The sequence below is a fragment of the Peromyscus maniculatus genome, chromosome 1, assembly GCF_049852395.1.
Source record: "Peromyscus maniculatus bairdii isolate BWxNUB_F1_BW_parent chromosome 1, HU_Pman_BW_mat_3.1, whole genome shotgun sequence".
Taxonomy (NCBI): Eukaryota; Metazoa; Chordata; class Mammalia; order Rodentia; family Cricetidae; genus Peromyscus; species Peromyscus maniculatus.
In genome coordinates, this window is record NC_134852.1 from 95,018,982 (window position 1) to 95,030,107 (window position 11,126).

At 50.2% G+C, this 11,126-nt stretch overlaps 1 protein-coding gene across 1 annotated transcript in view; it reads right to left on the reverse strand.

Annotated features, from left to right (window-relative positions):
* The window catches only part of Il16 (interleukin 16), a 95,487-nt gene extending 84,716 nt beyond the window's left edge, over positions 1-10,771 (reverse strand). Inside the window, exon 1 of the mRNA XM_016008530.3 lies at positions 10,616-10,771. Coding sequence (XP_015864016.3) covers positions 10,616-10,655 — 40 coding nt within the window. The 5' untranslated portion in view covers positions 10,656-10,771. The remainder of the gene's footprint in view (positions 1-10,615) is intronic.
* Positions 10,772-11,126: the final 355 nt, after the last annotated feature.

Genomic DNA, 11,126 nt, shown 5'->3' on the forward strand with positions numbered 1-11,126 from the left:
AGAGGACGGGATTAGCACCTCTGGGAAGGAACCAGAGCAGGGGTTGGTCAGAAGCAGAGTGCTGGAGCCAACAAGCACAGTGAATTCTCTTCTCGCCGTCAAAGCCATCAGATACACACACTCATGGTGCCCACCTGGCCAGGTCAACAGGAAAGCATCCTTCAGGTACCCAATGCCTTGTTGCCTCCCTTCCACTTTCCAGCTGCTCCCATACCCCAGCAATGAGGACAAGACCAACCTGGGAGCCAGAAACCCCAAACCCACAACCAGGGCATCCAACCACCCAGCGTGACTGGAAAAGCCCCAACATGCAACATGGTAACACCAGGACTTCTGCACAAACAGCTCTTCCCGCTGAGCCTTCCCCGACAGCCTCCAAACAGAACATTGCATCCTAGCAAACAAATCTCTCCCCATTCAGAAGCCTCAGTTTCCTCGGAGAGGAAAGGGTCACTGACTCCACACACTGACTGAGGGGCCGTTCACTCACCCTCTTGTCCTCGCCTTTTGCTTCTCTCTTCAATTGCAGGGACCAGAGCACCGGTAATCTGCACTGCCAGGGTACCAGACCCGGGTTGGAGTAAGTGGGGGAATACTCCACTCTCACACGGAGGCCAGCCCCGAGTCACATGGGGCTCAGAGGGATGACACACCCTGTCAGACGCCGCCTTCACCACCTGCTCCGGACAGGTGACGAAGGGTAAGTGAGTCCAACCTGGCAGATTTGTGCGAACACTCCCAGCCAGAGCCATCTGACGTCTCCACATGAAAGGCCTGGTCCAAACAGAGGGAAGTCAGGGCCGAGAGCTGAACCTCAGCACAAAGTCCACCATCTGGGCTGGCAGGAGCACCCAGGCGGCAGGCCCTCTCCAGAGCACAGCGAGACTCCTGCTCTGTCCCTGAGCGTCCCTGACATTCAGAGGCAGCTGTGGTGTGATTAGAAGGACCAGAGGGTTACAGACAAGGGTTTGGCACCTGCCAGGAGTCTTCCGTAAATGTCATTGCACAGCAATGCATGACCTGGTGGCCATGCACCTGAGACCCCGACTGCTCAGGAGGCTGAGACAGGAGGGTCACAAGTTCAAGGCCAGCCTAGGCAACCAAGCAAGACTATCTCAACACAAAACTGGGAAAAGGAGTGGTAGCTCAGTGGCCATGTGCTTGCCTAGCATGTGCATGCCTTTGAGTTAGCTTCCCCAGCACTGAAGGAAACATCACCACACGATCCTGCCGGCAACCCAAGTGCTATCATAACCATGTCCCATAGTCACCACTCAAAAATTCAGTGCACACCTACTCACTCCGTGCTGTGCTTGGTGACCTTGAGTCATAGCTAAACACTGGATTCTCCAACGTCATGGCTAGCAGATTACCACATGGGGGCCTCCAAACAAGGTGTTCCTGACTCCACAGCCCAGCCCCCTCTTCCATCTTTGTGCCATACTTTTCCTAACAGATGAGCTGACTGCAGGAATTCGCAGGCCCCAGCCGCGTCCTCCCGAAGGAGTGGCCAGCTCTGTATGAGCCATGGACGTGCCATATGAGACTGCGCATGCTCCATTTGAGTCCAGTGACTTAACTTCCATGAAGCATGTTGAAAACCAGTCTTAAGGGACACAGCCCTTCCTTCTGAGTGTTTATTATCATGTGACCAGCCTACCTTTCCCCCTCATGTCCCTTTAGAGAGCCTGATCTCAGTGTGACATCGGCCCCGAGAGCACTTCCTATAGACCTCCCCTAAGCACACCCTCTGTGAGCAACAGCCTCTTATGTGGCCTCTCTGGCATGTTTTCTGACACTGTACCAAGTGTTCCAGGTCCCTGGCATTAACAAGGGTGTGGGGGCAAGCTGTAGGATGCCCTTGACATTCCATGCAAGACTGTGGAGGTACATTCACGGCTAGGCAACCAGGGTGGTCACAAGAGGCGTCCTGGGAGGGCATTCTGAAGAGAAAGCTGCCTTTGTCGGCAGGCATGGGGACAGTCCCCTATTGTGGGACCAAGTCTGGAGGAAGGTGCAGGAATTTCTGAAGTGCTGGGGATGGGGGCGTTGGTCAGCACTGCCTGTTCTGGGTACCACGGCCTCTCTTGAAGTATCAGAGCAGTGTAACTGGGACTCCAATAGGCCTTGTGGTGGCTGCTTTCCTCTGACAGAAGGATGAGGAATCTGTAACCTGGACCTGAGGAGGATCCTGGGTGCCCCTCGCATCAGAGCCAAACCCTCCCCATCATCTGGCCTGAGACCAGATTTTTCCTTTCCCTCCATTTTCAGGTAATCCATTCTCTCTTGCTCTCATAAGGTAAACTCATTCCCAAGTATGATCGGGCCCCTGACTGACCCTAACTCATATGCCATCTGTACCCCAAATTGGAAACTCCATCACACCTGGGACATCAGGCCTTCTGAAGAGGAGGTCCCTCCCTCTCTGGCCAGCAGTCCACAGGCCTTATGGCTGCCCAAAGGAAGCAAAATAGAGGCTGCTGGTACATCAACCTCGCTTAGAACTCAGGAGCTGAGTCCTGTGAGAGCAACCTCCCGTGCTTGGTCTAAGAAGTGAAACCAGAAACTCCAAGTGCAGGGTGTGATTGAGAGAATGCGAAGCGGCCATATGCTAACAGGCCCAGGAATGCATCATGATGGGAAGAAGCGTTCCTTGTGCTGCCTGCCACTATTCCTTACCCGGGGGACCTCCTGCTCACCGAATTCCACAGCCACCTTGGCCTTTTGATTCTCAAACAAGTCAGGCTCATGTTGCCACAGCTGCTTCCTCTCCCGAGAAAGTTCCCCTTCCAGCTCTTTCTGAGGCTGGCTCCATCCTAAACGCAGCCTGTCCTGTCCACTCGATCTCAGTGACCTCCCCACAAGCTCTCTATGATGTTACCCTTGTTTGTTTCCACTGGGGAACCTGCCACCGCTGGAGGGTGACCTATTAGCCTATTTGAGTCCCTGTGAGTTGTCAATCTACCCTGTATAGAATACAATCCCCCAGACGGGGACCTCATCTGCTTCCCTCACCACAGGGTCCCCCAAACACGCCAGGCTCACATAAGGGCTCCCTAAACATTGACAGAATGAGTCAACACATAACTGAGCGAATAAACGACCGATGCCTGGTAATGGGCTTTCCACATTTGTTTGTACTTTACGGTTTACAAAGAGCCCTTACAGACGTCTCCCTCATCTAACTCATGTGATTAGACTCAGGTTAAATAGCACTTTAAAAACATACACTTCACTCCTCAGCCCCTCAAGGCCTCGGGCCAGGAAAACAAGGGAGCATATTCTCCTCAAAGGAGCAGAATTTAGTTATGAGACTTTACTTCAGAGCTAGAGGACAAAGGAAGTCACCCGGAGGTGCAGAATCGACTGAGGGTGACAGTTCCCACTTCACAGAACTTACTGACACTCAGCTGGAAGGCTAAGCAGGGCCAACCTCCTGCCTGCAGCTCGGTTGCCTTTGGAAAGTGCCGCAGTTCCCATCCTTTCCCTTAGGAGGACCCAGCAGGGTGCAGAGGCCAGATGTGAACCCAACATCATCTGGATGGCCTGGTCCTTCTAACGTGAGCTGAAGAAGTGCACTTTGCCCAGCTGAGCTGCTGGAGATTTCTGCCTGTCCCACTCTCCCCATCTGTTAGGACAGGTTTGGAAAGGGTTAACACAAAGCTGGAGGGAGTGGTCCCAGCCTGGGTGGTACTATTTTAAGGACAAGACTGGAGCGGTTTACTAAGCACCAGCACCCTGCCAGCCTCTCCACCTGGAAAAAAAAATGGAAAGCCAGTTCTCACTGGCTGACATACGGGGTGAGAAAACAAACAGCCCCACCCAGCAGAGCCCTGGCAATAGCTGGGACACTAGTGGGTCCTGCTGGCTCCAAAGAGGGGGAAATAACTGAACCCCTCATCTTTTCTGGCTTTTTAAGGGTGTCAGAGGTGTTACGGGGGGGGTTGGGTTCTGGGGTGTCATTTCAAACTGGGAAAGATAGAATCCGAGGATGACTGTGCCTAGTCGTGCCAGGCAGTAACTGGCCTCACACTCTCTGCCCACACAACTATCTGAAGAACGCTGCCTCCTGCCTCCTATCAGAAAGCAAAGTTTTAAAGATGAAGAAATCCTTTCTTTTCCTCATTTGTTATTGTCTTGGCATGACTGACTTGGTGCGTAAAAATGTTAAATCTCTGCCAAGGTCATAGACTTCTTTCCTACAGATGTGCCTTTCTTCCCCCACCTCCTCGGCTCAGTACGGCACACCCCCTTTGACAGAGAGACTGGCCAGCTACTGCTTCCCAGCACACTTGTATGTTTTTCGGGTTTTGCCTCCGTCCCCTCCACCAGGAAGTCCTCCCTGACACGGCCTGCCAACTGCATCACTGATTGTTGGGTTGTCCTCTCATCCTCTCAAAGCACTCCATGCCCGTCTCTCTCGTTCGTGAATCTGCCTCACCCAATAACTATGACTTCCCCACTCTGGGGACTGTGGCTCGTATCTCCCTCTGCAGCCTTGGAACCCAGCACAGTAGCTGTTAGCTGAAGGAGCAAGAGGAGGAAGGGGAAAAAAGGACAGAGAGAAGGGAGGAGGACAAGGAAGCAGGAGAGAGGGATGCTGAGGTAAGTTTGCATCAGGCTGGGCTCATGTGCTCGCCCCCTGGCAACAGGAGGCAGAACAGGCAGGAAATGGGGCGCTGGCTCTGGAGTCCAGCAGCCAGTGTCCTCAGCTCTGCTGTTCACTGGCTGTGTGACCTACCACAAGCATTCTCCCTTCTGAGGCCAGATTCTCTTTTGCAAATGGGTTATTATAAGGTCTGAAAAATGTCTTGCTGCCTGACATACTGGCAGCTCAAATACCAGCTTTGCTTCCCTAGACCCCATGGTACTACAGTGCCCCATTTGCTCTCCAAAGAGGTGAGGAGGGACCGGCAGGGCACAGCATCCACACTGCCCTGTAACTGGACCCTCTCTCTCTCTGTCGCAACATTACTCAGACAGTTGAAAGCTTGTCCAGCAACACTGCCTGCAGCCTGCTCTGAGTGTACTTTCCAGTAAAAGCAGATCTTTGCTGCCAGGTCTGAGGCCAGGGCCAGGCTGGGCTGGATCAAGAAGCACAGGGCAGCCTCAGAGAGGCAGATGAACACACACCACCTGCCCAGGGTCCGTTAAGACCCTTGGGAGACCCTGGGAAAGACATGGGTATACATAGAGCCTCTATGTAGTTCCTTCACCATCCCTGATCTGTTCCCACGGCACACCTGCTCCAGTTGGCTCCTCCCACTCTGCTATCTGACCAAGAGCTGTAACCCTCACCTGCTCCTAGTGACAGCCCGGGTCAGTCTCTGTGTAACTTCCCTTTAGCCCCTTGAGTGGAGAGTTACCACCCTCTTGGAGCTGCTCTGTGCTGCAGAATCTGATTTGCACTGGTACCCACTGTGAGGCATGTCTACCAATCACAGGTAAGGATTCTGTCTCTGGAGCTAAGAGATGCTGAAGTGGATACGACACTTTATAAAATAAGCCTTTAAATTGAATAGCATGTTATATGGCCACCAAGCAATTTGAAAGTACATACAAGAGCTCTCTGGTGTGGTAGCTTTTTTTTTCAGAGAGAGAGAGAGAGAGAGAGAGAGAGAGAGAGAGAGAGAGAGAGAGAGAGAGAGAGAAAGAGAGAGAGAAAGAGAGAGAGGTGAGAGGAGGCAAGGGTCCCATGCACCCCAAGCTGTCTTCAAATTCACAATGTAGCCAAGGATGACAACGGACTTATCTTTCTGCATCCCACCTCCTAAGTACTAGGATTGCAGGACGGCACCACCATGCCTCCTTTAGGGAGTGCTAGGGATCAAACCTAGAGCCTTGTGCACAGTAGGAAGGCCCTCTACCAGCTGAGCTGTATCTCCAGTCCAGTATCCCCTAACAGTGTATCTCACACCAGTACATGCACTCCTCAAAGTACCCTACACATTGGCTTAAGACATGTGTGTTTCAGGGTTGGAGAGATGGCTCAACAGCTAAGAGCACTGGCTACTCTTCCAGAGGACTGGGGTTCAATTCCCAGCACACACATGGCAGCTCACAACTGTCTGTAACTCCAGTTCTGGGGGCTCTGACACCCTTGCACAGATATACATGTAGGCAAAACACCAATGCACATAAAAATAAATAAATCTTTTTTTTTAAGATTTGTGTACTTCACTGTCTGTAAATTGGCAAATATTGAGGTAGTTCTACACACCCTGGGGTTTAGTGATACCTGATATATATGCAAATACATAAAAAAAGATGGAGGACAGAAGGAGAGGAAGACTAAGAGATGGCAGGTACAATGAGGGAAGGATGAGAAAATTGAGTGTAGCTGATGGAAACAGGCATGGTTAGTGTGGTGGACCCATAGGCTAATAGATTTGGTCACCAGGGAGTATCACTATTTGAAAGGATTAGGAGGTGTGGACTTGTTGGAGGTGTGACACATGGGCTTTGAGGGTTCAAAAGCCCACGCCATGCCCAGCATCTCTCTCTCTCAGCTACAGCTACAGCATCTTCCTGCATGCCGCCATGCTCCCCACCATGATGATAATGGACTAAACCCCCAAAACTGTAAGCGAGCCCCCGATTAAATGCTTTCTCTTATAAGAGTCGCCATGATCATGGTGTCTCTTCACAGCAATAGGACACTGTCTAAACAGTTAGTATGGTGGTTTCTTCCTCTCTGTATGCTTGAAACCCTTCTTAATGCTGTTTTGGAAAACACAAAATTGAAAGCAAGCTTTAAGAATCAATACAGAAAAATGGTGAAATAGACACTGGCACAGACTGTTTTAGTCCATCAAGGTTAGGGTTCTAGTACCTTTAGGCATAAGGAGTTATGGAAACCTAATGTCAAGTGGAAGCACCTGTGGAAAAATCTCTGCATGTGTGTGTGCATGTGTGTGCTTGGGCACACATGTGTGTCCCCTGTGTATATCCCGTGTGTGCATGTATGTGTATGTGCACATGCTGGCACACATATATGAATGTTATTTTCCAGCAATAGTGTAGCACACTAAGACATGATTTTCGACACATGGAACACACTGGCCAGGATTCAAACCTTAGTCCTGCCCCATGCCATTTTCTGAAACCCCCAGAGCCTACATGTAGCTCACTTGTCAAATAGAAACCTATACACTGCCCTGGCGTGGTGGGGAAAGTCAGGTAAGCTCTGCTCAAGGAGGCCCTGATGAGCTGTTTCTGCTGAACACACTCCAGAGGAGGAAGAAGGAGTTGATCTTACAAAGAACTGTTCCAGAAGGCACAGGGAGGCCTCATAATAATTTGCATACTTGGGACCAGGGACAAAGACAATTGGCTGATGACAAGTAGAATCTTGCCCCACTAGCAAAACTGTCCTCCTATACAGTGGCTAGTTTGAAGGGGGAGGTCTGAGGCCACTGTCTTCCCTTGGTCCAACACCATCCAGTCCCATTTGCCTAGGACCCGCATTTCTACCCCTGTCCTGACCTGTGTGGTGATGGTGGTGCTGTTTGCTCAGACAGGCTCTCCCTATCTAGTCCTAGCTGGCCTTGAACTCAAACTCACAGCAATTCTCCTGTCTCAGCCTCCCAAGTATTACAGGTGTACACCACAACACCTATTAAGAAAAGTATAGCACAAGTTGGTCTCAAACTCTTGACCCTCCCACCTCATCATCTTAGGCAAATTGCCTACTGACCATGCACCACCACACCTCAACAGACCTACCCCGACTTATACCCATGCACTCTGGCAAAAAAGAAAAAAAAAAAAAGCTCCAATAAGACTTCCTCCCAGAATCCCATTCTGACCCACCAGATTAGGTTAGTTTCCCCAACGGGTGCCTCTTGAAGGCCCGTAGCTTTGTGTTTTTAAAGTCTGCTGTTTATTTAATATGTACCATCAGTTCTCTAGCACCCAGCACAGTGCCTGGAGCATCAATGCTCTAGACAAGTAATGTGCTGTAAATGAATCCCAAGTGTTGAAGAAAGTGATTTCACTCTTGGTGTATTGAAAAAGTAAATTGGAAGAGGGGCATGAATTAGAACAAAGCGTAATGACACACATATGAAAATGCATAATAAAACCCACTGCGTTTTATACTAACTTTCAAAGTTAATAAAAATTAAAATTTGCATATGTAAGAAAGCCTGAAGCCCAATGCATTTCTCTCATGAAAACTGCAATAGAAACTTTTTTCTAATCATTTATGTTCAACTTGTTCCTGCTTATATTCAATAATGTGAATCTAAATTTATACTTTATTATTTAATATACCAATTAATTCAATTCAACATACCTACTATTTTCTGGTTTTGCTAATACAACTTTTCAATGCATAAGTATTTTTAAATAATGTAAGCTAAAATGCAACGAAATGAACTTTACAAGTGGTGTCCACAAAAAAAAAAAAAGAGAAAGAAAGAAAGAAAAGAAAAGAAAAATACCCAGAAAATAAAGAGGTCAGGGAAGGAGACACAAACCCCACTACATCCACACTTGTCCAGGGAGCACTAGAAAGCTCTGAACTATTGCAGACATGCATAGTGTCTTACACAGCTGGCCTTCTCCCCCGGGGCAGGGAAAGTGAATAGCGGGAGTCTCCAGTCCCAGCCCATCCTGCTGCCAGCCTTAGGCAGAGCCAGTGTTTGCCTTGCAAGCCGACGCCCTGCTGGCAGCTGCTCCCCGCACGGGGATTCCTAAAGGATCTGGGTTCCTATTTTCCAGCCGAAGAAATTGAGGCATCTGTAGTCACGTGACTGGACAGACACTTAGCAACCAGCATGGTCACATTAGCAGTAATCTACACTTGGAAAACGGTACTGCTGGAATGGCTCCTGGGGCCATCTCTGGTCCATCTCCTTTCTCACCATTTTGTTGTCAGGGATTCTGAGTCCTATGATGGACAAGAATTTATTCAAGATCATAACGCTTTGTAAGAGTTCAACTGGACAAGTGGCCATATTGCTAACGCCCAATCTTGTAGATAACTAAACTCAGAAAAGAGCAAGCACTCAGTAGCTGTCACTCAGAGAAGTCGCCTACCCCACAACTAAGATATCCTTTTCCGCAGTCAATGCAAAGGTTGCTCAGGGCAGACCACAGCTGAACTCTTCTAGCATTTCCCAGAACCCTAAAGCCGCCTTGCTCGTGATGATGGTCAAGCCTCAGGAGCAGCCCACATGCAGTGGCTGATAACTGCAAGGGTACCAAGCTCTCTAGGAGCAGCAAGACCAGCCATAGCCAATGCTGAAATGCCATCCATGTCCTTCTGCCTGCCCTGCTGGGTCCTTTACCCTCACGGGTGCTGTACTCACAGCATTCTGCAGGGAACTTCCCACTCTCACGGCGCTGCCTCAGTCTGTTGCCAGGGAAACCTCACCGAAGGAGATACAGCCAGAGACAGAAAGTGGGTAAAAGCCGAGAAGATGGTTCTACCCAGCACCCAGCACTACTTAAGCACCAGGTCAGCACTTGCTGGGACAGATTCCCTAGGGGAAAAAGACACATCCACATAGCCGTTTTCTATAAAGAGGTATTTGAATGTAAGGCTATTGCCTGCTCCAGAGGAGACCACTACTGCTTTTTACCCAAGAGGCAGGTGTCTGTGATAGTTGCTGGGCCACCTAGGAGAGCTATTCCTGAGACTTGACATGGTCACCATGTTATACCCATGCTGTTCAAGGCATTCACAGACTTGAGCTCTGTTGTTTTTCCTTTTACCCTGTGAGGCAGGAATGGATTATCCCTGATCTGCAAAAGAGGAAACTGAGCCACAGCAACGGTGAACCCCTTTTCCAAGATTAGGAAGCCAACTAGCTCCTCTTGGAGCCACAGACATCACACCCCATGTTGGGTGCTGGCCTTCCCCCTTCTGCCTTCCCTCTGAATTCAGAGGTTTTCGTGGGAGCTAATCAAAAGCTCTCAAGAGTTTTGTCCATATCTTCCTGGAGCTGGAAAAGTCAGGCTGCGCTCTTGACTTGCCTCACTCTCCTTTTTTAAAGAAAACCATGTGTGCATTCCCTTTGCCAAAGTTAAAGTGGAACCCAAGTTTCACCGGCTTTCACAGTTGGGCAGAGGGATTAAGCTCGGCTGTCCAGCGCCTGTTTGTGTCTGTTTCCCGAGCACACGCAGGGGGCTGCCATAAGAAATGACATCATCTCATGGGCTGTACCTGCAGGAAGGCAGGGCCTCAAGCTAGGGTGCCCTAGACCCTCAGAGTCTAGACTGGGGAGGTCCCCATCTGTTCCACTGTCCTACGTCACTGCATAGATCTCTCTTAACATTCTGCCTCTGCTGTGGGGACCCTGACAGCTCCATCATTGGACATGGATGGCCCTGCTCCTTACTAGCAACAATCACAGAGGAAACCAGGTGTGTTCGCCCACTTAGAGAGAGACCTGGTGACGGCACTTCACCCCTCTGCCAAGTGCATGGAGGGGGTGAGAGCCCAGCCAGCCCCTACAAGGACAGACAGAATCACAGCACACGTGTGCACACAGTCACACACACATGCTGCGCCAAGTTAGGAAAACTTCTCTCCCACCCCTCTGGGAAGATGTCCAAAAAGATCAGGCCCCTTCAAGTCCCCAGAGACAGACGAAGAGGCTGCACTTACCGGCCTCCCTCCTGGGGAAGATGGTCCTCGGCAAACTCATGAGCAGGGCGGTGAAGACCAGTGACAGGCTCCCACAGACCACACACAGGAGGCACGGGGATCCGCAGCTCCTCAGGGCTGCGAGTCTTTGAATGGGAGTTAAAACTACAAAGTGACTCTCTCCTTAGAACTGTTTTTCCTCGGCAGGGAGGGAGGAAGGGAAAAAAATCCCTTTCCCACTGCCAGAAAATCTTTAACGTTTCACAACGGTCGCTTCCAACTCCGGCCTCCGTATGAAGGGAGTGTGTATTTCACTGGACTGGAGGGAGCCCTCGGATCCTATGCCTCTTCCCGGACCACAGACAGAAATGCAAAAACCTCCGCCTTTCCCGTGGACTTGGAGAACGCTGTGAGAGGGCAGAACCCAGAGAGGTCCTACATATGGAAAATGTGTCCCACTGTTGGGGCCACCAAATCACTCCGGTCTCTGTGCCCGCCCCTGATATTTCCAGAGAGTTCTGCTGTGTTTATG